At 63.3% G+C, this 25,429-nt stretch overlaps 2 protein-coding genes across 4 annotated transcripts; both read left to right on the forward strand.

Annotated features, from left to right (window-relative positions):
* Nucleotides 1-2,197: 2,197 nt before the first annotated feature.
* On the forward strand, nucleotides 2,198-15,286 carry MTA1 (metastasis associated 1). 3 transcript variants are annotated; one of them, XM_060181180.1, is made up of 21 exons: nucleotides 2,198-2,437; nucleotides 7,134-7,201; nucleotides 8,124-8,217; nucleotides 8,614-8,658; nucleotides 8,752-8,878; nucleotides 8,947-9,010; nucleotides 9,544-9,661; nucleotides 9,749-9,851; nucleotides 10,363-10,462; nucleotides 10,758-10,946; nucleotides 11,169-11,243; nucleotides 11,336-11,394; nucleotides 11,642-11,757; nucleotides 11,966-12,117; nucleotides 12,206-12,395; nucleotides 12,477-12,566; nucleotides 12,977-13,129; nucleotides 13,218-13,253; nucleotides 14,355-14,386; nucleotides 14,461-14,612; nucleotides 14,719-15,286. In XM_060181180.1, exons 1-21 carry the CDS (start codon nucleotides 2,410-2,412, stop codon nucleotides 14,867-14,869), a joined length of 2,142 nt encoding a protein of 713 aa, XP_060037163.1. In that variant the 5' UTR covers nucleotides 2,198-2,409; the 3' UTR covers nucleotides 14,870-15,286. The 3 variants fall into 3 exon arrangements, with proteins under 3 accessions (XP_060037163.1, XP_060037162.1, XP_060037164.1); XM_060181179.1 differs by lacking the exon at nucleotides 13,218-13,253 and having other exon boundaries at nucleotides 2,263-2,437; XM_060181181.1 differs by lacking the exons at nucleotides 12,477-12,566; nucleotides 12,977-13,129; nucleotides 13,218-13,253; ... (1 more) ...; nucleotides 14,461-14,612; nucleotides 14,719-15,286 and having other exon boundaries at nucleotides 2,263-2,437; nucleotides 12,013-12,117; nucleotides 12,206-12,344.
* A 2,053-nt stretch (nucleotides 15,287-17,339) lies between these two features.
* CRIP2 (cysteine rich protein 2) lies at nucleotides 17,340-21,664 on the forward strand. Its single transcript, XM_007518372.3, has 8 exons — nucleotides 17,340-17,495; nucleotides 19,356-19,450; nucleotides 19,536-19,593; nucleotides 19,795-19,935; nucleotides 20,017-20,085; nucleotides 20,171-20,265; nucleotides 21,135-21,192; nucleotides 21,273-21,664. The coding sequence occupies exons 1-8, from the start codon at nucleotides 17,453-17,455 to the stop codon at nucleotides 21,338-21,340; spliced, it is 627 nt and encodes a 208-aa protein (XP_007518434.1). The 5' UTR covers nucleotides 17,340-17,452; the 3' UTR covers nucleotides 21,341-21,664.
* The last annotated feature ends 3,765 nt before the right edge of the window (nucleotides 21,665-25,429 follow it).

Here is a 25,429-nt window from a genome sequence, read left to right on the forward strand (position 1 = left end):
GCTCTGCCCCCTGAGCCATGCCTGGTCTTCGCCTGGAGGTGACTGGCCTTCTCCAGCATCCCTACACCATGCAGTTTCCCTCCCTCTGGGGGCCCTTTGGGGGAGACTGCTGGGGTGCCACATCTTTTCCCTATACCACAACCCTCAGCAAAACAGCCTTCCTTGGACCTGCCCTCGTGGGGTGCTGGCCATGTCCCTCTGTGTCCCCAGAGCTGACTTTCTCTCTGGACATGTCCCCTGGCTACCTGGCATTGCTTGGACAAGTCACCTGGAGCCCCATCCTGTTTCCCCTAACCTCTCAGTGATATTGGGGTGTCTTCACACCACAGCAGGGACCACCTCTGTAACCCATGCTTCGGCTGGCAGAGCCCTGTTCTCTCCTGCCCTGTACCCATCTGTACCTCACACTGCACCCCAGGAGCCTGACCAGCTCAGACACTCCCCACAGCCAGGGGACAGGGTCTCCAGGCAGGCAGAATGGGGACGTGGGAGAGGACTGGGGATGGGTGGTGGGAGCAGCAGACACAGCAATGTCCCCAGACAGGAGAACCCACTCTAGGGGCCTGCAGTCCTGTTAAGGGGCTGGAGCAGCCTCTGGGGGAGGGGACAGGCCAGTGGGGGAATGCTGCAGGAGTGCACAGGGAGGTGCAGGGGGCCACCCCAGGGCTCAGGACTCATGAGGATCATGGGAGGATGCCATGAGCTCTTGAGGATGCCCCTGGAGATACAGGAGGACTCGCGCGCACTCCAGGAATGGCACCCCTGAGCAAGCCTGGTGGGCACAGTGGGAATCATCCTGGGATAGGGAAGGGGCCAGGGAGGACAGGACAGGGTGTGTGTGTGGTGTGTGTGTGTGGTGTGTGTGGATGTGTGTTTTGTGTGGTGTGTTTATGCGCGGTGTGTGTGGTGTTTGTGTGTTCTGTGTGTATGTGCTGTGTGCATTGTATGTTGTGTATGTTGTGTGTGGGGTGTATGTTGTATGTGTATGGTGGTGTATGTATTGTGTGTATGTTGTGTATGTGTTGTGTGTGGTGTATGTGTGTATGTTGTGTGTGTGTGTGGTGTGTGTAGTGCTTGGGATGTGTGGGGTGTGTGGTGTGTGTATGTGTGTTTTGTGTGTGTGGTGTGTGTGGTGTTTGTGTGTTCTGTGGTGTTTGTGTGTTCTGTGTGGTTGTGTGTATGTGTTGTGTGTATGGTGTGTGTGTGGTGTGTTTGTGTGGTGTATGTGTGGTGTGTGTGTGGTGTATATGTGTTGTGTGTATGGTGTGTGTGTGTTGTATGGTGTGTGTGTGTGTGGTGTATGTGTGTAGTGTGTATGGTGTGTGTGTTGTGTGTATGGTGTGTGTGTGGTGTGTGTGGTGTATGTGTGTAGTGTGTATGGTGTGTGTGTGTGGTGTATGTGTGTAGTGTGTATGGTGTGTGTGTGGTGTGTGTGTGGTGTATGTGTGTAGTGTGTATGGTGTGTGTGTGTGGTGTATGTGTGTAGTGTGTATGGTGTGTGTGTGGTGTATGTGTGTTGTGTGTATGGTGTGTGTGGTGTGTGTGTGGTGTATGTGTGTAGTGTGTATGGTGTGTGTGGTGTATGTGTGTTGTGTGTATGGTGTGTGTGTGGTGTATGTGTGTAGTGTGTATGGTGTGTGTGTGGTGTATGTGTGTTGTGTGTATGGTGTATGTGTGTGGTGTGTGTGTGGTGTATGTGTGTATGGTGTGTGTGTGTGGTGTATGTGTGGTGTGTGTATGGTGTGTGTGTGGTGTATGTGTGTTGTGTGTATGGTGTATGTGTGTGGTGTGTGTGTGGTGTATGTGTGTATGGTGTGTGTGTGTGGTGTATGTGTGGTGTGTGTATGGTGTGTGTGTGGTGTATGTGTGTTGTGTGTATGGTGTATGTGTGTGGTGTGTGTGTGGTGTATGTGTGTATGGTGTGTGTGTGGTGTATGTGTGTTGTGTGTATGGTGTGTGTGTTGTGTGGTGTGTGTATGGTGTGTGTGTGTGGTGTGTGTGTGGTGTGTGTGTGTAGTGTGTATGGTGTGTGTGTGGTGTATGTGTGTTGTGTGTGTGTGGTGTATGTGTGTTGTGTGTAACAGGGGTCGGGAGGGACTCTGGGCGGAGCGGGGCGGGATGAACGGGGCCACTGCGGGGCGGGTGGCGGTCAGGGCCCACCCCGCGGCTGGGGGGTGGTTGGGGAGGGCCACCCGGGGCGGAGGGAGGTTCCGGGAGGGCCACCCGGGCGGGGTTGGGTGGCGGGGAGGCCACCCGGGGGTCCCGAGGCGGGCGCCCGCTCGAGGTGGGGGCGGCGCCAGCTCCCGCCCCGCCCCGCCCGCCGGCGCCGCGGCCCCTTTAAACCGCCGCCCGCGCCCCCGCCCGCCGCCGCCTCCATTTTCAGGCCGCCGCCGCGCTGCCCGGCCGGACATGGCCGCCAACATGTACCGGGTCGGAGGTAAGGCCGCGCCCGCCCGGCCCGCACCCCGGCCCCGGTCCCGGCCCGCATCCCCAAACCTCGCATCCTCAAGCCCCGGCTCGCGCCCCCACACCCCAGACCGCACCCCGAGACCCCGCGCCCCAAGACCCCCGGCCCGCACCCCGACCCTCCGCATCCAGCTCCGCGCCCCGGACGCCCCTCCTTCCCCATCCTCCGCGCCCCTGCCCTGCCCTGCCCCCACCCTGCTTCCCCATCGCCTGCACCCCCACTTCCCCGCCATCGCCTGCACCCCCACTTCCCCTCCATCGCCTGCACCCCTCCCCCCTGCACCCCGCGCCCACGCCGCCCCGCCCCTCCCCCTCCCCTTGCACCCCGCCCCAGCGCCCCGCACCCCGCCCCCACTCGGCCCCGGCACCCCGCTTCGTCTTCCCTCCATCTTCCTGGCGCAGCCCACTCAGGCCACAGAGGCGCCCCTGGGTGGGGGTCTGCCCACCTGTTGGGGCCTGGCCCGAGCTGCAGAAGAGCAGCCCCCTCCCCCGCGAAGCACGTGGCCCGGGGGGGGGGAGCCCCCCACACCCCCTCACACCCCCCCACCCCGGCTGGGGGGGGTCCACGTGCGGGGTGGGGGTGGGGCGCCTGCGGGCAGGCGGGCGTTTGGGGCTGTCCCCGCTGGATCACCCAGCACCCCCAAACTTCTCCCTGCATTATGTTCGCCCCCACTCTGTGCGGGAGGTGCTTTACAAAGATGGGGGGGGGTCCTCCTTTCTACTGACTGGAGAGTGCTGACTGGCAGGGGGGCTCCCTTCCCAGGATTCCAGCTGCTTTGTGGGGAGCCTGTTTCCCCATGGGGGTTTTAAGCCTGGGCCTTCCCTGAGGAGGCAGCCCGGAGTACCCCATCAGACTTGGGGACCGCCTGGGCCCTGCAACCCAACTCTACTTATCCTTGGCCCCCCAGGTCTGATGGGGCTGCGACCCTCCCTCAACTCCCCCTCTAGGGTGCAGGGCCCTGAGAAGAGCTGCTTCCCTCCTGCACCCACAGGCCCCAACCCCCACCCCGCATAGACTCCTCTGCCCAGCAGACTCCCCCCTCCAACTCACCCCGTGGACAGGGTGCTGGGTGGTGGGCCTCCATGCCCCCAGGGTACCATCTCCCCACAGCCCCTCGGGCTGCCTGGCCTGGACACCCACCCCCTCAGCTGACCGTGCCTTGGTTCCCCCATGTGGACGTGAGTCTGTCTGGCATTGCACTGTCTGAGCCTGGGTGTCCCCAGCAGTGTGGTCACAGGGCTTCTCGGATGCCCCTGCACTAGCAAGGTTGTGATCAAGCGGCATCCCGACCAAGGTGCTCTCATGGAAGGGGCCCTCTCTCCTGCCTCCCCTGTCCTGGTCTCAGGGTGCAAGGCAGGGCCGGGGGTTCTCTAGCCAGGGCCTCAGGCTGCCCAGTCTCCCCCATAGCTGTCTGTTCTGGCCAGAGCACCCTGGGTGGCATGTGCCAGCTGACCTCGGGGTGGAATGGAGTGTCACTACTCCAGACCATTTTCAGACGGCAAGAGGCGGGGTGAGGTGAAGAGAGACACATGACACTGAAGCTGTTGGTGAAGTAGGGGCAGGGTTTGAACCCAGGTCCAGCTGGGCTGGCTTTCTGGCTTCTGCTTTCCTGAGCTGGAAGTGGGTGTAGTGCATGTGCCCACTCAAGAGACCCCCAGGCTGCTGCCCCACCTGAGGGGGCCAGGGACAGTGAGTGAGGGGTGTACCCAGCATCCCCTCACTGGCACACTGAGAGGGTGTGATGGTCATTGTAGGCCCCCAGCTGACAGAGAAAGGCCGGACTGTACAGGAGTCTCCCCTCAGGCCTGGACACAGCCAGAGCTGCCCCAGTGTTCCCCTGGGGGTGTAGGGGGCGCTGGGGTGCAACCCATGTTATGGCCGGGCTCTTACAGAGTGCTGAAGTCTTCGGGGCAGAGATCAGGACCCCGGAGGGGGTTCTGAGGGCTGTGATCCCCACAGCTCTGCCCTGGGTAGTCAGCATGGGCCCAGCCAGCAAGTGCAAGTGGGGGGCTGCTGTGTTTCCCTCTGCTCCCCAGGCTGGAGGGACCCTGGGGGATTCCTGTGCTTGTCTTTTGCAGGGCCCAAGGATGGGGGCCTATCTACCCTACCCACCTCTCCCTCATACCCCAGCAGCCCTCCATGCCTGCCCAGGGTGCTTCCTTCCACCTGGCCCCGGGCCTCTCATGCTGGGCATGGGCTCGCCTCTGAGCCCCCATCCAGGGAGACCCCACTTAGCTCATGAGCTCCCAAGCAGTGCTGCGGCTAGAACCCAGGGCACCAAGCTTGGCATTCTGTTATTTTTTCCCCAGAGCACTGCTTGGCTTTGGCTGATGGTAGAGCAGGGGATTGAACCTGGGCCCTGGAGCCTTAGGCTCCAGGGTGTGTTTGCAGAGCCCCTGCTGTCTTCCCACCCTGGGCCTCACTCTTGGGAGGAAGGTGTTCCCCCTCTCACCAGCTTCCTTGACAAATGCTCCTGTGGGGGTGGCAGCATGGGGGGGTCCCCTGGGGAACAGCCTGACCAGAAGCCCCCAGGACACCCTTGACCCCTGTGCTGGTGCTGCCCTGGAGCCTGGGATGCTCTCCCCTGCTCTCCCCTCTGCTCTCCCACTGCTGTTCCCTGAGCTGTGTCTCTGCTGTCTCCTTACTGCCCCTGTACTGACTCCTGGCACGGCTGGTGGGTCTGAGATGTGCAGTGGCCACGGGGCCATCCTGTGTATTGTCCTCGGGTCAGCAGAGACGAGGGATGTGTACAGGTTCTGGGGAGCACAACCACCATGGTGGGGGGGGGGGTAAGCTGACTGCCTACCTCCTTCCCCAGCTAAGCCTGAAGCTGGCCTCCCAGGTCATTGGGGTATGGCTGTCCCTAGCATATGGGTGTCCCCTGTGGACACCCTTGTTTTCTGTGCACCCCCCAAGCAGTAGCTGTGGCCTCTTGTAACTGCTGGCCTGTCCCTGAAAGGTGGCTTCCTAGGTTGGTGTGCTTCCTCCAGTGTGTCCCGGGGTATCTTCTGCAGCTAGCCTCTGTGCCCCAGGCTGCTGGGGTTGCGTGCTGCCCCCCACACACACACGCCGCCACCACCAGTGCTGGGCCTGTGTCCTGGCCAGCTCAGCTCTTAGAAGGTGATGATCAGCACTCTTTGTGGGTTTGCCCCTACCGCCTGTCCATCATCCTCATCCACGCAGTGCCCACAGTGCTGCCTGTGGTCCAGGGCCCATGCCTGCCCCCCACCCCATCTCCCACCATCTCTGGGTGTTGCTGGCATCATGGCATGAACCCTACACAGAGGTTTGGGGTGCCAGGCCTCTTTCTGAGCTGGGAGGTACAAGGACAGCATCCGTACCTGCTCTCACCTCACTCACAGCTGAAGACAGGGTGTGTGTGTGTGTGTGTGTGTGTGTAGCCTCCAGGGTTACTGCTGGGACTTGGCGCCTGCACCATGAAGTCGCTGCTCCTGGAGACTGTTTTTTCCCTTTTTGTTGCCCTTGTTGTTTCATCGTTCTTGTGGTTATGATTATTGTTGTTGATGTTGTTGTTGGGTAGGACAGAGAGAAATCAGAGGAGGGGAAGACAGGGGGAGAGAAAGATAGACACCTGCAGACCTGCTTTACTACTTGTGAAGCAACCCCCTTGCAGGTGGGGAGTCGGGGACTTGAGGATCCTTATGTGGTCCTTGCTCTTCGCGCCATGTGCGCTTAACCCGCTGTGTTGCAGCCTCACCCCCAATGGGTTACATTTTTAAATGGTTGGGAGGAGACGTCCTGGGGTTGCGTTGGCTGATGGGTGGTGGGAGGTTACAGCCAGGGGCATCTCTTCTCTGTCCCCACCTTTCTAAGGAAACTCTGGTATATGTGAAGTCAGGGACCTGGCACAGTGTAACTTCACTGCTCTGGGCCTTTTGCTAGAGATAGAGCAGAGACTCCACAGCCCCAGAGCTTCCCCCAGTGCCATAGCGTCTCCCACGTGGCTCCTGTGTGCTGATGCTTTTGAGCTGCCTGCTGAGCCTCTGGCCCAGATGTCCCAAAAAAAAAAAAAGTGACTTCATTTATTTCTGCCTCAGGACTCCCTGGGGACTCTGCCTCACCTGGTAGGCTCTGCTTCTGTTCCCTCTGACAGAGGGTGAGGAGCAGGGAGCACTGCTTACAGGCATGCTCCCACGGGTCATACCCCACAGGTGCACATGCATGCACAGCTGTGTGGACAGCAGGAGACGCCCTGGGGGAGACACCTTCAGCTTCTCCAGCCTCACTGCTCATGGCCAGACTGGAGCCTGTGGGTGTGTGTGGCCAAGGCCAGGCTTGACAGGGCTTGAGCCTGACTCCTGTGGGTCCTACAAGGATTCAGAGCCCTAGAAGTGCCTGTCCCAGCTGCTTTGGATGCAGGGTGTTGAGTCCTGGTCAGCCACCCCACCCATGGCCCCGCCACAGTCTCCCTTGCAGCCCTTGTCAGCAAGGGTTTTGGGCTTCCCCGGGGCTGCAGAGAAGGTGGGGGCCAGCCCCCATGTGCTGGCATTCTTTGGGCCTGGCCAACAGATCCTGGGGGACCCTCTCTAAGCAAGTGTTCCCTGGAAACTCATCAGGCAGATGGCGTGGGGGGCTCCCACGTTCCCTCACCTGACCCTGTCAGGTACCCCACACCAACCTGGGGCAACTCCTTGTTCCATTGCAGACTACGTCTACTTTGAGAACTCTTCCAGCAACCCCTATCTGATCCGCAGGATTGAGGAGCTCAACAAGGTAAACCAGGCTGCCTGGGCCACTGTCCTCATCCCCAGAACCCTCTGGGCACACACTTGAGGCATGAGGGCAGCGGGGTCTGGGGGCTCCCCGGGAACACTGAGGACCTGGGAAGGGCACCCTGTGCCCTACCTCGATGGGAGCAGTGTCCCTAATGGGATATGAGGTGGCAGCACATAACTGAGGGATAACTCAGACGTGTCCTTACCCTTGGGAGCTCCGAGGCCCAGGCCCAGCCCCCACCCCTCACCTGCAGCTGCTGGGGAGTGGAGGGGGTTCCTTGAGGTCTGGGGTCAGCACCAAGGCCTGGGTGGGGAAGTGGTCAGGGCCAAGGCCTAGGTGGGGATGGAGATGTTCTCCAGTGGCAGGAGTCAGAGCCAGGCCTTGGGGGGGGGGTGGTGGACAGGAGTCTTTGGACATCTTGCAGACTCAAGCAGAGGGCCCACCCTGTGGGACCGCACTCCAAAAGGCCTCCATACCCTGCTGCTTCTGGTACAAGCCGCGGTGCAGACTAGGGTACCCCCAGCTCCCAGTGGGAGACATATAGGGCCCTGCCCAGGGAGGGGCAGAGCTCCAGGAGCAGCAGACCATTGGGGACCTGTCCCCAGGGGCCTCCTGTCCATGTCCATCTGCTGGGCAGAGCATCCTCTTCTTGGAACGTTCCAGAAGCTTCTTGGTACCTTTGAGCGAGCTTCCTGCTGCTCTTGTGGCCTCCTACCCTGAGGTCCCATAGCTGTGGCTCACGTCCTGGTGCCCAGACCCATGGGGGCTATTCTCCTGAAAGACCTCCACCTCCAGGCTAGGCTGGGCTGGACTGGGCAGGTTGGAGGTTGGACCCCCCTCCAGCTGGCTGGTGGGGGGGTTCAGTGGGTGCCCCAGAATCTCTGGCAGGTGTGGGTTCAGGCTCTGCCTTGTGTTGTAGACGGCGAACGGGAACGTGGAGGCCAAGGTGGTCTGCTTCTACCGTCGGCGGGACATCTCCAGCAGCCTCATCGCACTGGCCGACAAGCACGCCAGTGAGTGCTGCCTGGGGTCGGACGTGGGTGTAGACGTGGCCCCCTGGGCTCTTTTCTTGGAGGTTGGAGCGTGGGGCTCTGCAGGGATGATGCTGGGCACAAGGGGTCACCTACCAGAGAGAGAGGTGACACCCAGCATCATCCTGGCCTCTGCCCTGACCCTGGTGGAGCCACGCCTGGGGAGGGACTGCCCCAGGCTGCGCTCATCAGCTCCCGCCTGCCCCTCCTGGGGTTAAGGTGTGTGTGTGGGGTGGGGGGGGTGGGGGTGGACACTGCTGTGGGGCTGTCCCAGGGCCACCACATGGGGGCAGCAGAGTGCAGCGCTGGGGAACAGGAGTGTTACGTGCCAGTGGGCAGGAGATTGGGAGTGTCACCTACCCCCGTCTGTCCCCACAGCCCTGTCTGTCTGCTACCAGAGTGGGGCTGACAACGGAGAGGAAGGTGAGCACTCCTGCCTGCCCTCAACCTACACCCCTGCCCATTCCTCTGTCTGCACCCCTGCCCACAACTCCTGTGCTGACCGGTGCCCCGCAGGGGAGATGGAGGAGGAGCTGGAGAACCCTGAGGTAGTGGATTTGCCTGAGAAGCTCAAGCACCAGTTGCGGCACCGAGAGCTGTTCCTGTCTCGGCAGCTGGAATCCCTCCCCGCCACCCACATCAGGTGCGGGGACAAGGGGTTGGGGGGGGGCAAGGTGCCTGAGGGGCCACTGCTGACCCCCTCTCTTCCAGGGGCAAGTGTAGTGTGACCCTGCTCAACGAGACTGAATCACTCAAGTCATATCTGGAGCGTGAGGTGAGCCCACACTCCAGGTTCCTGGCTGCCCCCCCACTCCTGGGCACTGCCTCCCATGTATCCTTGGGGGCTGTGGGTCACTGCTGGGTGGCTTCAGGGGCCACACAGGTAGGGGCAGCCCCCCATGGAGGACAGGAGCTGGAGAAGGGCCGAGGGGCTGCAGTTGTGCTGCCCTCTGCTTCCCTGTGGGGGCCAGACCCCAGTCTGGGAGATCATGACAGAGCCAGGGGTGAGGCCCCATGAGCAGACGAGAGCCCTGGGCTGTGACACTCAGAAAGTAAATAAAACTTGAGCTGACAGAAGACAGAAGCAGCGCTCTGGGTGTCAGAATGGATGAGGGCGGGCTGAGGCAGACAGAGCTGGCCGGCATCCATGCTCCAGCTGGCCACTCTGGCCCTGGGGCCCTGTCCTGCTGGCACCCTGGGCAGGGGCCAGGTGGACTCAGCACTGACCACCCCAGCTCCCCTTTTTGCACCCACCAGTCAGCGGATAGGGTTGCATCTGACCCTTACCCACCCACCCATGTCTTCCAGGACTTCTTCTTCTACTCTCTGGTGTATGACCCACAGCAGAAGACCCTGTTGGCTGACAAGGGTGAGATCCGAGTGGGCAGCCGGTACCAGGCAGATATCACCGACCTGCTGAAGGAGGGTAAGTGCCCATCCACAAGGGTGGAGGCATCAGGGACCCGCAACTCATGGGGTCTCTGGTGTAGCTCACACCAGGCTCCTCCTTCAGGTGAGGAAGATGGGCGTGACCAGGCCAGGTTGGAGACCAAGGTGTGGGAAGCCCACAACCCACTGGTGGACAAGCAGATTGACCAGTTCCTGGTGGTGGCCCGGTGAGTGAGGAGGTGATGTTGTTTGTGTGTGTGTGTGTGTGTGTGTGTGTGTGTGAGAGAGAGAGAGAGAGAGACAGGGCCTGTGGGCTCTACTGGGGGATGATGGGACCTGGGGTCCTCTGCTCCCTTTTTTTTTTTTTAATCCTTTTTTTGGCCTTGTTGTTTTATTGTTGTAGCTATTATTGATGTCGTTGTTGGATAGGAAAGAGAGAAATGGAGAGAGGAGGGGGAGAGAAAAAGAGACACCTGCAGACCTGCTTCACCGCTTGTGAAGCAACTCCCCTGTAGGTGGGGAGCTGGGGGCTTGAACCGGGATCCTTATGCTGGTCCTTGCGCTTTGCACTACGTGCGCTTAACCTGCTGTGCTACCGCCCGACTCCCCTTTGCTCCCTTCTTGTCTCAGGGCCTCACAGGCTCGACCATTCTGGGGTGGCTGTACAGGGTGGTCAGCCCCTGGGGGGTGTGTCTGTCTGGGTCCTGCCCGATGGGGGTCAGTGTGTCTGCTCCCCAGGTCTGTGGGCACCTTTGCGCGTGCCCTGGACTGCAGCAGCTCCGTCCGCCAGCCCAGCCTGCACATGAGCGCCGCAGCCGCCTCCCGGGACATCACCCTGGTAGGTGATGGAGATCCCCATAGGTGCGCTTGGGCTCAGTTACAACTGCCCCCACCTTGTTGCACTTCTCTGGCTGGATGCCCATTGGGGGGTGTGAGAAAGCACTGAACACCTTAGTGCCCTTCCCCTGCCCAGGCTCAGTGAGATCCCACACTGGCCCTTCCCGGGGTCAGCCTGGCCCCTGCTCTGGCCCCCATCCAAGACCTGAGTGACCAGTGTTCCCATGCCCTTCCTGGGGTCAGCTTGCACCCTCTCCGGCACCTGCCCTGGCTCAGTGACTGGTGTCCCCGTGTAGTTCCACGCAATGGACACACTGCACAGGAGCGTGTACGACGTGGCCAAGGCCATCTCAGCACTGGTGCCGCAGGGCGGTCCTGTGCTCTGCCGCGATGAGATGGAGGAGTGGTCGGCCTCTGAGGCCAGCCTGTTTGAGGAGGCGCTGGAGAAGTATGGCAAGGACTTCACAGACATCCAGCAGGACTTCGTGAGTGCCCTGTCTCCTGGGTTCCTGGGCCCTGGAGATGGGGGGGCCCTCAGGGTCCCTATGGGGAGTGGGGGAGCTGGTCCAGGTTGGGAGAAGCGCTCCTGGGAGCCACGTCAGGAGCCTGCTGAAGCTGCCTCATGGGGGGGGGGGCTCGCACCAGAAGCGGGCTCCCCATGAGCTGGCTGTGCTCGGGGACTGTCTCACCCGACACACTCTCCTCAGCTGCCCTGGAAGTCGCTGACCAGCATCATTGAATACTACTACATGTGGAAGACCACAGACAGATACGTGCAGCAGGTGTCGAGGACTGGATGCAGGGAGGGTGGACTTGGGGAGGGCTACCCACACCGGCCACTTTTGACCTCCTGCCTGCTCCCTTGTATTTGCAGAAACGCCTGAAGGCCGCGGAGGCAGAGAGCAAACTGAAGCAGGTGTACATCCCCAACTAGTGAGTGTCTACCCTCACTTGTCCATGTGTAGGGTCTCCCTGGGCAGGGGGCAGTGTGTGCTGGGCCTTGTGGGAGCACCTGGGCAGGGGGTGGTGGGAGCACACCCGTAGGGGCCTTAGGGCACCCTGGTCCCTGCCCTGAGCCCCCCACCCCACACCCCTGATACCTTGGTAACCAAGTGCACCCTGAGGCCAGGCCAGTGCACCTTGGGTCCCCTGCTCTGACCCCCCTCCCCCTCTGCCGTAGCAACAAGCCAAACCCCAACCAGATCAGTGTGAACACCCTCAAGGCTGGCGTGGTGAACGGTGCAGGGGCTCCAGGCCAGAGCCCAGGAGCTGGCCGCGCCTGCGAGAGCTGTTACAGTAAGTGCCCACCTGGAGCCTCGCACCCCAGCCTGCGGCACAGGGGGGAGGCCAGCCGTCCTGGGTGGGTGGGGGTGTGCCTGGCCCGGGAGCCTTGGGGTCCCCGGGGTGGGGTGTGGTGGGGCGGGCGGGCAGGCGGGCGACAGCTGGGTAATGCTCTGCCGTCACTGGTTCTGCTTAAGAATCGTCTATCTCAATTTGTCCGTAGCCACCCAGTCTTACCAGTGGTATTCTTGGGGTCCCCCTAACATGCAGTGTCGTCTCTGCGCATCTTGTTGGACGTATTGGAAGAAATACGGTGGCTTGAAAATGCCAACCCGGCTTGATGGAGAGAGGCCGGGACCCAACCGCAGTAACATGGTGAGTGCCACATGCCCACCCCATGCCCCCCACCCCCCACCCCTGCCTTCGGTCATGGCGTTGTGTTGGGGTGCGCCCCCTTCCGCAGAGCCCCCACGGTGTCCCAGTGCGGAGCAGCGGGAGCCCCAAGTTTGCCATGAAGACACGCCAGGCCTTCTACCTGCACACCACCAAGCTGACTCGTATTGCCCGGCGCCTGTGTCGTGAGATCCTGCGCCCCTGGCACGCTGCACGGCACCCCTACCTGCCTGTCAACAGTGCTGCCATCAAGGCAGAGTGTAAGTGGCTATGGGGAGGGGATGGGCAGGGGAACTGGCTGGGGCCGGGCGGGCCCTGTGAGCTGCCTGCTCTGCCCACAGGCACAGCGCGGCTGCCCGAGGCCTCCCAGAGCCCACTGGTGCTGAAGCAAGCCGTGCGGAAGCCACTGGAAGCTGTGCTGCGGTACCTGGGTGAGCTAGCCCCTGCCTGTGTGTCCCTGGCCCTGCCCTCATGGCTCCCAAGGCGGCAGGCTGGGGGCCCCTGAGCTCTTGGGTTGGACAGTCGTGCCCAGGTCTCAGGCTGGCAGCAGGCCCTGCGTCCCCTCCAGGAATGGAGGTGACTGCTTCTGTGGAGGACATTCCTGAGTCCTGAGCTGAGTGTCTCAAGTGGACTTGGCCCCCATGTCTGGGGTCTAGGCGTGCTGCTTGCTCTTCTGGGTGGGGCTGCAGGGCTGTGGTGGGCAGCCAGCCAGCCGTCCACTGCGTTGCTGGTGGCCCCTATCTGAGGCCTCTGGGCTGCTCTGCACTTTGTCAGGGCTGGTGCTGCCCAGTCACTCCCCATCCACTGGTCGCTGTCTGTGACGCTGCCCTCTGCCCCACAGAGGCCCACCCCCGCCCCCCCAAGCCCGACCCCGTGAAGACCACGTCTGGTGTGCTGGGTGGCTTGACCCCTGCCAAGGCCACTCCAGTCATCAACAACGGCTCGCCCACCATCTTGGGCAAGAGGACGTACGAGCAGCACAACGGTGTAGATGGTGAGTGCCGCCCCCTGGCTGGGCCCAACCATGGTGCCCGTGTGCTGACCTGTGCTCTTTCCTCTCTCCTGCCGGCGGCCACTGCCAGGCACCCTGAAGAAGCGCCTGTTGATGCCCAGTAGGGGTAAGGCCGGCTGCCGGCAAGCCACTGTGTGCTGTGCTGCATGGCTGCAGGCGGGCGGGCTGGGGGGGGGGGCGCCTGGGCTGTGGGCCCACTGCCCGCCTGCACTGCCCGCCTCGCGCTGTGACTGCCCGCATGCCCTCAGCCTGCCTGGGGCTGGCATCCAGCCCCCACTCACCTGTGCCTGTGCTGGGGGTGGGGGTGCTGAATCTGGGGACCCCTTTGCTAGGGCCCCCAAGCCCAGAGCTCTGCTGTCACTTCACAGGTGCCACCTGCCTAGCACCCTCCCCGCTAGCAGTACCCCTCCATCTCAGCCTCTGTAGGCTGGGTGTGACCACGAGGCCCTGGGAGCACAGTGGGTAGATATCTGGGGTGGGAGGGCCATCCCAGGGCCCTGCCATAGCATTGGGCACCCAGCAGATGGGCATTATTAGGCAGGGGCCAGAAGGTGGCTGTCCATCCCAGGTATGGACTGCGGGGTGGAATGCTGGGCATCTGTGTCATGGGACCCTGGACTAGCTCTATGAGACCCTGGTTCCCGTGGGTTTTGCACCCGTGTTGTGCTGCATGGACTCTGGGTATGTGCCGGGCAGTGGGCCATGCTGATCTTTGGCCCTAGCTCACTAACCGCGCTGGGCACTAACCTGTTTATTCTTCCCTGGTGGCCCCTCCTGCAGGCACTTACCTGGGTGAGTAGTGCCGCCCTGCAGACCCCCCACAAACCTTGCCAGGGGGCAGCAGGTGGGCTTTGTCCCTGTGCATAGCAGACCTCAGCTGGCCCGCAGGTCACATCCTATGTCCAGCTTCTGGCACACGCGCACCCAGCCTCATACTCAGGCCCCACGGCCCTGCCCTGTGACTACTGGAGCGGGGCTGCTGTTGTCTGCAGGGGCCATGATGGGGGGGTGTGGTTGCACTTGCCAGGGTCAGCCTCTAGGGTGGCCTAGCCCAGTGAGGGGCACCCAGGGGACTGTGCTGGGAAGGGTGAGGAGAACCAAGGGCAGCACCGCCCCCGGCCCTACCTGCACTCGTGGCCAGTCCATGACCTCGGTAGGGCCCTGGGGCTCCCCGCATGGCCGGGCCTCACCCACTCTTCTCCTGCAGGTTTGGCGAACCACGGGCAGACCAGGCACATGGTAAGGGAGATAGGGGATCGGGTAGGAGCCTAGAGTTAGCCAGTAGTGCTCACTCTGACTCCCCTCCCCTCCAGGGACCAAGCCGGAATCTCCTGCTCAATGGGAAGTCGTACCCCACCAAAGTGCGCCTGATCCGTGGGGGCTCCCTGCCCCCTGTCAAGCGAAGGCGCATGAACTGGATTGACGCCCCTGATGATGTCTTCTATATGGCCACGGAGGAAACCAGGTGGGCGGGGCAGAGGGTGGTAGGCGGGGCAAGGCGCCCCTGGGGTCAGGGTGGTGGACAGGCAGGCAGCACCAGGCTCTTTGCCCACTTCCCTTCCTGTCCGCAGGAAAGTCCGTAAGCTGCTCTCATCCTCTGAGACCAAGCGTGCTGCCCGCCGGCCCTACAAGCCCATCGCCCTGCGCCAGAGCCAGGCCCTGCCACCCCGGCCGCCCGCACCCCCTCCAGTCAATGACGAGCCCATTGTCATCGAGGACTAGCTAGCTGGACACCAGGCTGAGACTGGCCTGACTGCGCCTCCGGCCGTGCCCCCCACCAGAGACCTGCCCCTCGGATGCCTGCCCGCCCCCACCCCCGGGGCAGGCTGCTGGCCGCCGCCGCTGCCGCCACCGCCGAGAGGCCCTTAGCTTTGTGTTTACCTTCTGGCTGCGCGGAGCCTGGGCCGCCGGTCCCCCGGGCCTCGGCCGGCCAGTTCTGTTGTGTTCTGTTGAAGGTGCCATTTTAAATTTTATTTTTATTACTTTTTTTGTAGATGAACTTCAGCTCTGTACCGTACACCTGGAATGTTAAGATGGGCATGGCCAGCGGCCGGCCGAGCTGCCCGGTGGGCTTGGCCCCTTGTCTTTTCAAGTAATTTTCATATTAAAAAAAAAAAACTCATAAAAAGGGAAAAGCCAGCAGGCCTTTTCTGAGTCCTTTGTCTCCGTTGTCCCTGCCAACTGGACCCTGCCATGGCTCCAGCTCTAGGGAGGAGCTGGGCCTGGTCTCCCAAGGCCTGGGCACATCAGGTGGGTGGCAGGGCACTCGACTCCATGTATATGTGCTAGTGTTGGGAGCCAGGCCCCTTGCCCCTGTGAGGGCACAGTGCCCCCTGCTGGACTAGACACCTAGCTGTGGTGACCCCAGTGGTAATCTGCTTAGATTTTAGTCAGCCCCCATCTCAGAAACCCCGTGGTAGCTCCCCACAACCTCAGGGGCCTGGGGTGGCATGTTCCCTTTCAGGTTGTGCCCCACCCCCAACCCGGGGCTGCTCTTCCAGGGTCCCCCACTCCCAGTTCTAGCTTTCCCCTCCTCCAGCCCCTTGGTCCTGTGGAATCTCAGTCAGGGAATGGAAATAGAAGCCACTTAATGCTGCCTCTGAGGACAGAGATAAGGAGCTCTCAGGCTCTCTTCTGAGCAGCGCCCCCCCACCTCGGCAGTTGGGGGTAGGTGACCTTGAGGCAGGATCTTCCAAGGGTTGGGTGGCAGGATGGGCCTCCTCCCAGGGCACAGTAGTCCCAAGACCAGGGACCCGAGCACACTGACCCTCTCTGGTTTAGAAGTTTAGGGAGTGGGCCTGGGCCACCAGAGATAGCTTCCAGCTGTTAGGTCTCATGGTGCCCCCCCCCCATCTCTGACCAGGGGCATGCTCCTGTGGGCAAGAGACATGCCCTAACCACCCACATCAGGCATATGTTCATGGCAGATAGCTGCCCGCCCAGCCCTCAGGCTGCTGGGCCTGCTGAGGCTACACTGCCCCTCCCCTCACAGGTACCCACACCTGAGCCTGCCCTGCCCTACACAGGCTGCATTAGGTGGGCCAGCCCAAGAAGAGGGCTGGCTGGAGAGGGCATCGTGCTTGGGGGGGGGGCACGATACACGACCCATGAATGACTGAGTGACAGGAAATGCCAAGCCGAGCAGCTGTTCAGCTGACCAGGAGCTCCCCCCTGCCCTGGCTGGCTAGGAGCCAGTCTAGAGTCTCCCTGTGCAGGCAGGGGCCGGTCAGGCTGGTCGGTCAGGCTTGGGGGCACAAGTACAGGTGTAGTCAGGGAAGTGGCAGCCAGAGAGGAGGACTGGGGCCAGAAGTCTGGGCACTGGAGCTGCAGACACGGTGACACCTGGCCAGGAGCAGGTGGTGGGGCACGAGACCCCTAGTCCTCCAGCCTCCGCAAAGGTGGGGCGACTGCCCATGCAGGGCTGGTGGCCTGTTGATGCCAGGCTGAAGGCAGGGCTGCGGGATGTCTGAGCCGTGTCCTCCAGGTGGGCCTCCATGGAGGCTGGGGCAGTGGGCGTGGTTAGGCTCCTGTCGGGAGCCACGAGGCTGGGGGGGGGGGGGAGGCCTACGTTACGGGTCAGAAAAGGTAACGATGGAAGTAAGGGTCCTGGGTAAGGGGCTGGGGGCGAGCCACCTGCTTAGGCGGGGTCCCCACAACGGCCTCCTTCCTTGCCTGAGGCCCGGGATCCGCCCCGCCCCGCCCCGCCCCTACCCCTTCCAGCAGTTTTTGTGGCGCTGTTTTTGGAAGTGGCGGTGCCTTTCGAGCCGGAGCTCCACCGAGAAGCCTCCGCAGGGTGGGCGGGCGCGGGGGTGAGGGGATGGGGGCGGGAATCGGCTCCCCTAGCTGCTCGGCTGTTGCCACGGAAACCAAGCAACAAAGGGAAGCAAAGCGGGGTGGGGGGGATGGTGACAGCGTGCAGCCCGGTGGGGAGGGGTCCTAGAGTCGGGGTGTCCGTCTACGGTTCCCAAGCTGGACTTCGCGCTGAGCACCCCGGGAGCTATCACCTGCTCCAATGCAGCCGAGTCCCGGTCCCAACGTCGCCTGCGAGGCGAGTAGGGGAGGGGCGAGAGAGGGGCGCCAGGTCCCCCCGGAGCCACGGGCAGGTGCGCCCTCCCCCCCCCCCGCCCGGGGCTCCCGAGGCCCCGCCCCGCCTTGCAGCCAGTGGGCGCCGATTATCGGACCGGGGAGGCGGGCTCCTGAAGCCCCGCCCCGCAGCGCAGCCAATGGGAGCCGAGAGTCGGGCCGGGGGCGGGGCGCGGCGGTGCGGACTCAGGCGCGGGCGCGGGGTCGACAGAGCGCACGACCATGGCCTCCAAGTGTCCGAAGTGCGACAAGACGGTGTACTTTGGTGAGTGCCCCCGCTCGTCCCCCTTGCCCCCGAACCTGTGCGCACCCGAGCGGGCGCAGTCGGGAGCCAGATGGCTGGACGGGGTGGGCGGCCACGCCCGGACTCGAAACTGGAGCCGGTTGGGAGGGGGGGCTCGGGCGGGTGTGCGGGCCCGAAGGACCAAGGAGCCTGTGGGCCGGGTGAGCCCGGGGTGGGGTGGGTGGGGGTGGCAGGGAGCCCGGGGGCTGCCAGCGTTCTGCGCTGCGGTGCCGGCGGGTGGGGCCGGGTGGAGCCGGGTGGGGCCGCTGACCCGGGCCTCCCCGCGCCTTTTCCCGCGGACCCACCTCCTCTGCGCACGGACACGTGGTCGGGCTACCTGGCCCCGCACTGACCCCTGTCTGCCCCGAGGGTCTGGCCACCTCTAGGCTGTGTGGCCGGTCCTTACGGGGGCGACACACCCTCCCGCTGCCTGTCCCGACGGCACCCTTCCTTGGCGCGGGGCCTCCCCGGAGTTTCCCACGGGTGCGGCGTGCGGCATGAGGGCGCTGGCGTCCCGGGTCCGGCCCTTCCCTCCCCCATCCAGACTGGCCGGACAGAAAGGGGTGTCCGCCAGATCCCGTCCTGGGAACTAGATCCCTGGCGCTGGCCGCCGACTGGGCCCTGCCTCTCTCACCCTGCCCACTCACTGAGCCACCGGGGGCAGGCCTAGTGCCTGGAGGTTGGGCGGGGGGTGGGGGTGGGGAGGAGACTGTGGTCTGGGTGCAGCCGCTGGCCTCCCCCGTGGTCAAGCCGCCGAGGAGGCCCCTTGTTTTCTGCTCCTGGCGGGAGGGACCGGATCCGGCTGGAGAGCTTCTGGTCTGGCCAGGCGCCGAGGGGCTTCCGGATGCTTCCTCAGGAGCCGCCCCACCCTCCCCTCCATCCTTGAGAGCCTCCGCCTAGTCAGCCCGGCCCCTGCCCAGTCCCGCTGCCCACGGCCCTGCCCCAGCCAGCCCACTGTCCACGTTCTTCTAACCCTGGCCACCATTGGGTGGACAGCCAGGAAAACGCTTCTGCCGGTGGCTCAGCCCAAGACAAAGGCGGCTCAGATTCCTGCCGCCTCCTGGCTGGGGAGGCACCGGCGAGGGAGGGTGGGCCGACCACAGTACCAGCTGCCCCCCAGCCTGTACCCAGTGTGGACAGCGTGGACCCTGGTCAGGATGCCTGGTCAGGTGACACCCTGCCCTGTGTTCCCAACAAGGGTGCAGCCTGCTCCTGGCCCAGTCTCTGGCGCTTATTGATCCAGTGTTTCCAGAACCCACTTCCCGCCCACTGGGCCTGCGGGTCATTCCCCTGCTGGCCAATGCTGTGTATCCTGGCAGCTGTCACGGCTGCCACTGGCCCATGGGGAGGCTGGCATGGGCTCTTTCTGGACTGGGGTAGTCCTCCTGCCCTGGCACAGGCTCTGGCCAGCCTGCATCCTAGAGAGGCCTGAGGGCTGTGTCTGCACTGCCCTGGGGTGGGTGGCATTTCCCCCACAGTGCCCACCAGCAGCATCCGACTCTTCAGCTGTCCCCATGAGCCGTCTGGCCAGACTCTGGCTCCCAGCTCCCAGCCACTGCAGGTCCTTGGCTGGTGACCCCTGCACTCCTGGCCAGGCCTTTCCCTTTAGAATTCCAGAGTCCTCCACCCCTTTCCTGCTGGGCTCCCTGGGGAAGCCACCGGCTTCCGTCCATTGGGGAGGTCTCCACGCTTCCGTCCAGTGGGGGTGACCTGCCCCAGCAGCTGGTCTGGGCGCCCAGGTTGGGGTGGGTATGCTGGTGGGTCTGGAGGCTCTGCTAGCCCTTTGGGGGTGCAGGGAGACCCCGATGGCTTGGAGTGGCCACACTGGCTGCTTGTCTCCAGCCGAGAAGGTGAGCTCCCTGGGCAAGGACTGGCACAAGTTCTGCCTCAAGTGTGAGCGCTGTAACAAGACTCTGACACCTGGCGGCCACGCAGAGGTAAGCCCCCCCTGGAGCTGGGGTGGGGGAGCAGGGCTGTGGGTGGTGTCAGACAGGCTCTCACTCACCCTGCACTACCGCCCAGCACGACGGGAAGCCCTTCTGCCACAAGCCCTGCTATGCCACGCTCTTTGGACCCAAAGGTGAGCCTCACGGTGTTCCCCCACCCCAGAACCAGCAGGTGGGATGCTGACGTGTGGGTGAGCCTCAGTGGGGGTCCCTGCACCTCCATGTGGCCCCTGCCTCTCCCAGAACTGGGCGTGTTGATTGGGGGGGTGTGGGTGGACCCCCCACCCCCCAGGATGTGGGGGACAGGGTGACACCCAAATGGTGCCCACCCCCAGGGGTGAACATCGGAGGTGCTGGCTCTTACATCTATGACAAGCCCCCTGCCGAGAGCCCCCAGGTCACTGGCCCCATTGAAGTTCCCGTGGCTTGGGCTGAGGAGCGCAAGGCCAGTGGCCCACCCAAGGGCCCCAGCAGAGGTGGGTACTGGGCCTGGGGGGCCGGTGGGGGGGACACCCAGTGCCTGGCTGGCCCTGACCCACCCCCACCCCCACCCCCAGCTTCCAGTGTCACCACATTCACTGGGGAGCCCAACGTGTGTCCTCGCTGCAACAAGAGGGTGTACTTTGGTGAGTAATGGCCCCACCCCTGTCCCCCAGCCGCCAGAGCTGCCCCTGCCTCTCCTTCCTGTCCCACCTTATCCTCTCTCCCCAGCTGAGAAGGTGACGTCCCTGGGCAAGGACTGGCACCGGCCCTGTCTGCGCTGTGAGCGCTGTGGGAAGACCCTGACTCCAGGGGGCCATGCTGAGGTGAGGGAGGGGGGAGTGAGGAGGTGAGGGGTGGGTGGGGATGAGGATGAGAAGGCGGGAGGGTGAGGAGGTGAGGGGGTGAGCGCTGTGGGAAGACCCTGACTCCAGGTGACCCTGCCGAGGTGAGGGTTGGGAGGTCAGGAGGTGAGTGGGGATCGGGGTTGGAGAGGTGGGCGGTGGGGGGGGGTAGGGGGCTGTAGAAAGACACTTTAGGTGGCCATGCAGATAGGGAGGGAGTCGGGCGTAGTGCAGCGGGTTAAGCACAGGTGGCGCAAAGCGTTTAATGGACCGGCGTAAGGAACCTGGTTCGAGCCCCCAGCTCCCCACCTGCCTGCAGGTGTCTGCCTTTCTCTCCCCCTCTCTGTCTTCCCTTCCTCTCTCCATTTCTCTCTGTCCTATCCAACAACAGTGACATCAAGAACAACAACAATAATAACTACAACAATAAAACAAGGGCAACAAAAGGGAATAAATAAATAAGTATTTAAAAAATTAATTAATTTTTAAAAAGGAGGTGAGTGCTGTGGGAAAACCCTCACTCTAACAGGCCACACTGAGGTGAGGGGTGGGGTGAGTGGATGAGGAGTAGGGCCAGGGAGTCAGGGAACTGAGGACTTGGAGGTCAGAGGGTCTGCAGAGGTGAGGGGTGGCGGGCTGAGGGGAATGGAAGAGAGAGGCTGTGGGGGGAGTGGGGGGGGGAAGACACGGACTAGAGAACCGCTTAGAGGTGAGGGGCAAGGCTGCCCCCTGGTGGCAGGAGGGGACTGAGGCCCAGATGCCCTGGATTCTGCCCCTGCCCTTGGATTCAAGGTGACTCTGGGGAGAGGGAGCTGACCCAGGACCCCTCCTCACCCCCACCCTGTCCCCAGCATGACAGCCAGCCCTACTGCCACAAGCCGTGCTATGGAATACTCTTTGGACCCAAGGGTGAGTGTGGCTCCAGGACCCCAACCAGAGTCCCAAGCCCCTTCCCGTCACCCACTCCTACCTGGAGCCTCTCTCTACAGGAGTGAACACGGGAGGCGTGGGCAGCTACATCTACGACAAGGACCCTGAGGATAAAGTACAGCCCTAGGCCACCGGCCACTGCCCCATCCTGGGGACAGTGATCCTGCCCAGCCTGGCCTGGCCCAGCACCTCTGGGAGTGTGTCAACCACACAGGCCATGTCCCCGCTGTCCCTCACTCCTGCTGGACTCCCAGCCCACACTCCCTGTGTGCCCACTAACCTGTGTGACCATGGCCCTGCAGGCCCTTGCTACTCCCATGCCTGACCTGCCACATTATTTATGCCACAGACTTTGGGGGCTGGGGAGAGAGCCCCCAGACTGCCACACTGCCGCCAGTGTCCCCACAGCTACCCACTGCCCAGTTCACTTAATAAAGGTGTGAGGAATCTGTGGGTGCTCTGTCTGACCGTCCTGGGACCTGGCCCTGCGATGCCATCTGGACACTGGCTTCTGCAGTGGCCACAGAGGGCTAGGGATCAAGGGTCTGGTCCTCTGAGGTTCCCTTGTCCTGGGACCCCGCCACACAGCACGCAATACCCCGCCTCGGCCACCAGAGGGCGCCTCGGGCCAGACGGCCCGCTGAGCTTGCACCCGCTTCTCCTGCCCTGAGCCAGGCCCCCCCAGTCACCCACGCCAAGCGTCCACATGTCCCAAACCCGGCGTCCTGAGTCCCCGCGTCCCCGTGTCACCACTCCCTCGCACCCCGAATCCCGGGCCCCTGGGAGTGCAGGGGGCGCTCTGCAGGGCGGCTAGTCTGCGCCTGCCTCCCCCTGAGTTAGGGGCGTCCCGGAAGGACAGGCCGGTCATCGCCCCCACGCCACCCCTGCCACCCCCCACCCCGCCGGCGTCTGGGGAAGACGCCCGGGCTGGCGGCTGCGCGAGTTTCCTGCGGGCGGCTGACGCCTAGTGTTTGTTTCTTAGCCGTTGTCATGGAGACGGGGCGGTGCCTCTACGGTCCAGAGGCGGCGGCGTTGGGACTGCTGGGAGGTGGGGGCGCCGGGTGATGTAGGGAGAGTCCCCTCTCAGAAGCTCCCATGCCCCTGTGAGCTCCTCAGTCCCGTACCCCACCCCCGGTGCCCCATGCACCCTCTGCACCAGGTGCATTCTGAGCGCAGCGGGAGCTCCCTGTCCTGTGTCCCCCCCCCCAAGGCACAGCCTCCTCCTGCCTGAGGACCCTCGAACCACGTCCAGGCACCCCGGGCCCTGGCACCTCCCTGGCTAGCCACAACTGCACACACCAACTGCCCCAGCACTGCGCACCACCCCCTGCTGGCCACTGCCCACCCTGGGTGGCCCCCATCTGAGACTCGGATCCCAGTGCCAGCCCTGTCCACTGTCCCCTGGGTCAGTGGCCTCTGCTGGACCCCGTCAGCTCTGGCTACTCTCTCTGAGTGAGGACTTGAGGGGCAGGACTCTTCTGTGCCTGCTTCATGGGTTGGTGCTTTCAGGGCGGGGCTGTAACAGGTGGGGCCAGGTGCAGTCTGCTCCTTCTGGGTCCAGGCTGGGGGCAGAGCCTGGGCTGGAATTCGAGGCGGTTCCGCCTGGGTTTTGGCTGAGACACACAGAGATTCCTGGAACCAGACTCAGCCTACTGGGAGGGGGCAGCCCCTTTGGCCACACTGTTCCCCCAAGCCAACTGATCTGAGAACTCTTGGCCGCTGCCTGCCACCCTCTGCCATGCTGTCCACTTGAGTGGTTGAGGTCTGTGACCTGGCCCCCCTCCACTGCCTGTCTGGACTGTGGAGGACAGGGCTGGGGGCAGCAGCAGCACCCCCCCACCCCTAGCCAGCAAGACAGGGGTCCCAAGAGACAGCAACTGAAAATAGGCCCTGGGAACTGGAGGCCCTGGGAGGATGTGGGGGGTGGGGAACCCACCACACTGGCCCCTTGAGGGTGTTGGCAGTGCCCCATAGCACCTGGGCAGGTCTTATGAGGGGACATCTTGCACCAGTGCACACTGGGGGCCTGGGGCTGAGCACTGGGGGCTTTCCGGAGCATTGGGAGGCATGGAGGCAGTGCCCTGGGAAGGGGAGCAGGGGCACATTCCCCCATCATATCCCTGGGGGTGGATTCCTGAGCGGTCACCGAACACTGCCTCCTGCCCCCCCCCCCCCCCCCCGCTTCAAGCAAGGGGTGGGGGTGGATGGAGGCTGTCTGGCCTGCAGGCCTGCACCCTGGGTGCCCACTGTCCTGCCTGCTCAGGGCAGAATGTTCTGGGCTGTGCTGTCCCTGTCCTGGCCACTCTGTCCCTCACATACCTGGCGTGGGGCCTGAGACTCCTCAGGGCCTCCTGGGAGGATGAGACCAGAGGCTGGCAGGACAGAGGGCTGCCACACAGTGGGGGCTGCCTCCCTCCACCATGTGCTCTTGCAGCGCCCAAAGGCTGGGAGTAGGGCACTGGGCCTGGAGTCCGCTGAGGGAGGAGCTCCCACCCACCACAGTCCCAGGGAGGGTGGGGGCTGCCCCTGATGAAGGTACCACATCTACACCTAGCTGCGGGAAGCCTTGGGGGTCCAGGAAGGGTTCACATTTTGGGGTGTCTTTCCATATGGGTCTGAGCAGGGGAAACCAAGCACCAGCCCAGTGCAGAGGGTGAGGCCTGGGACCTTGGCACCCTCCCCCGTCTCTATGACAACAACAATAACAGTGGCAGGGCCAGGAAAGGATTCATCACCCTGTTTTTCAGGGGTGCTGCTCCACAGGGTGGGGTTGGAAGTGCTGGTGGGCAAGATGAGGCTGGCTGTGCCCCCTGCAAGTGTGCTGGGGTGAGCTGGACATAACACCCACGGAGGCGTATTGTCCTGTGTTGCCAGGCCCCTGTGTGGACCTGGACAAGGAGTGAGGAGTGTGGGGCCTGGAGGTTGGGGACCCTCGGGCCTGTGCACTCGGGGCCCCTCCTGACTGCCACCCCATGGACCTTCCCCCTTTTGGCCAGGACTGACCCCTGCCCTAGGTCCCTCAGTGGTGGGGATGGGGGGCACTCAGGACGCTCAGCTGCAGATTAGGCCAGTCCCAGGATGCGGATGAGGCCCCAGGCAGTTACCTGCAGGTGGGTGGGAGAGAGGCTCCAGGGTGTGGACTGCACTCATATCCTGGGCAGTCGGTGGCTGGCCACAGACATCTGTGTGGGAAGGCAGGCTGGGCTGTGGGGTTCAGTGCAGCCCCTCCTAGAGCCCCACTCTCACTCCAGCTCCAGCCGCATGGTGGGTGGGGTGGTATAGGGCTGGGGTCATGGGTACCTGGGGCTGGGCCAGAGCCCTCCCTCCTAGGCAGGCCCTGTGATGATGACGCTTTTGGAGATGGGGGTACTGAGAACACAGTGAAGGGGGACCCCAGATACCCCAGGGCAGGGAGCTGAGACACAGAGAAGGGGATCCCCAGGTACAGAGATACAGAGAATGGGGGAGCAGGGAGCAGAGGCCCCTGGAAACTGGGTGTGGCAGGAGGTTCCCCAGAGCTGGGAGTTGGCGGGTCACAGAGTGACCTCAGAGGGTGGTGGCCTGGGTGACAGTGACCCGAGAGGAGGAGTCAGGCAGTGGTGCCCAAAGGGCGAGAATTTCTTGGGGGGGCCCTCCCCCAGCCTGTCCCTAGGAGACCTGGGCTCTGGGTGAAGACCCACTGCCCACCTCACACCCCCAGCCCAGAACCTGCGAGACGCCGGTGGGGTGTGGCCAGTCTCTGCTGGCACCAGGAGACTGGCACCAGGAAGCAAGGGTGGACCTGGGTGCGGGGTGAGGAGGGTGGATTGCATCTGCCGGACAGAGACCTGTCTTGGTGCCCCAGGCGGGGCTTCCCCAGGCCCGGGGCTTTCCCGCTAAGGCCCTAGGGGCTTACCAGGAGTAGGCCAGAGCCTCCTGACCCCACCTGGACGGAAAGCAGAGGGGGGCTGTCAAGGAGTCCTTCCACCCTTCACGGAGGTCCCTCGCACCCAGGCCATGGCGGGGCCGGGGGGGTGGGGGGGGAGGAGCTGACGGCTCCCAGAATATTTTGCATCCGCTTGCGTTTTGGTCACTAGAAAATCTGGGGGTGTCTGTAGGTAGGTGTGCCCCACAACTTGCGGGGGCCCCCTGCGCGCCCTTAGTGTGTGTGGGGGTTGCTGTAGGCGGGGGAGGGGGCAAGTGCCTCTCTGATCGCACCCCCCCCCATCCCCGATCC

This window comes from Erinaceus europaeus, chromosome 22 (genome assembly GCF_950295315.1).
Source record: "Erinaceus europaeus chromosome 22, mEriEur2.1, whole genome shotgun sequence".
NCBI classification, from domain to species: Eukaryota; Metazoa; Chordata; class Mammalia; order Eulipotyphla; family Erinaceidae; genus Erinaceus; species Erinaceus europaeus.

Excerpts from the sequence above, each read along its gene's own strand:
- MTA1 (XM_060181180.1), top strand. The coding sequence starts at position 2,410 with ATGGCCGCCAACATGTACCGGGTCGGAG. Across the intron at positions 9,011-9,543 it reads AGTCATATCTGGAGCGTGAG|GACTTCTTCTTCTACTCTCT; the intron begins GTGAGCCCACAC and ends CATGTCTTCCAG. Across the intron at positions 9,852-10,362 it reads CAGTTCCTGGTGGTGGCCCG|GTCTGTGGGCACCTTTGCGC; the intron begins GTGAGTGAGGAG and ends TCTGCTCCCCAG.
- CRIP2 (XM_007518372.3), top strand. The coding sequence starts at position 17,453 with ATGGCCTCCAAGTGTCCGAAGTGCGACAAGACGGTGTACTTTG. Across the intron at positions 19,451-19,535 it reads CACCTGGCGGCCACGCAGAG|CACGACGGGAAGCCCTTCTG; the intron begins GTAAGCCCCCCC and ends ACTACCGCCCAG. Across the intron at positions 21,193-21,272 it reads AATACTCTTTGGACCCAAGG|GAGTGAACACGGGAGGCGTG; the intron begins GTGAGTGTGGCT and ends CTCTCTCTACAG.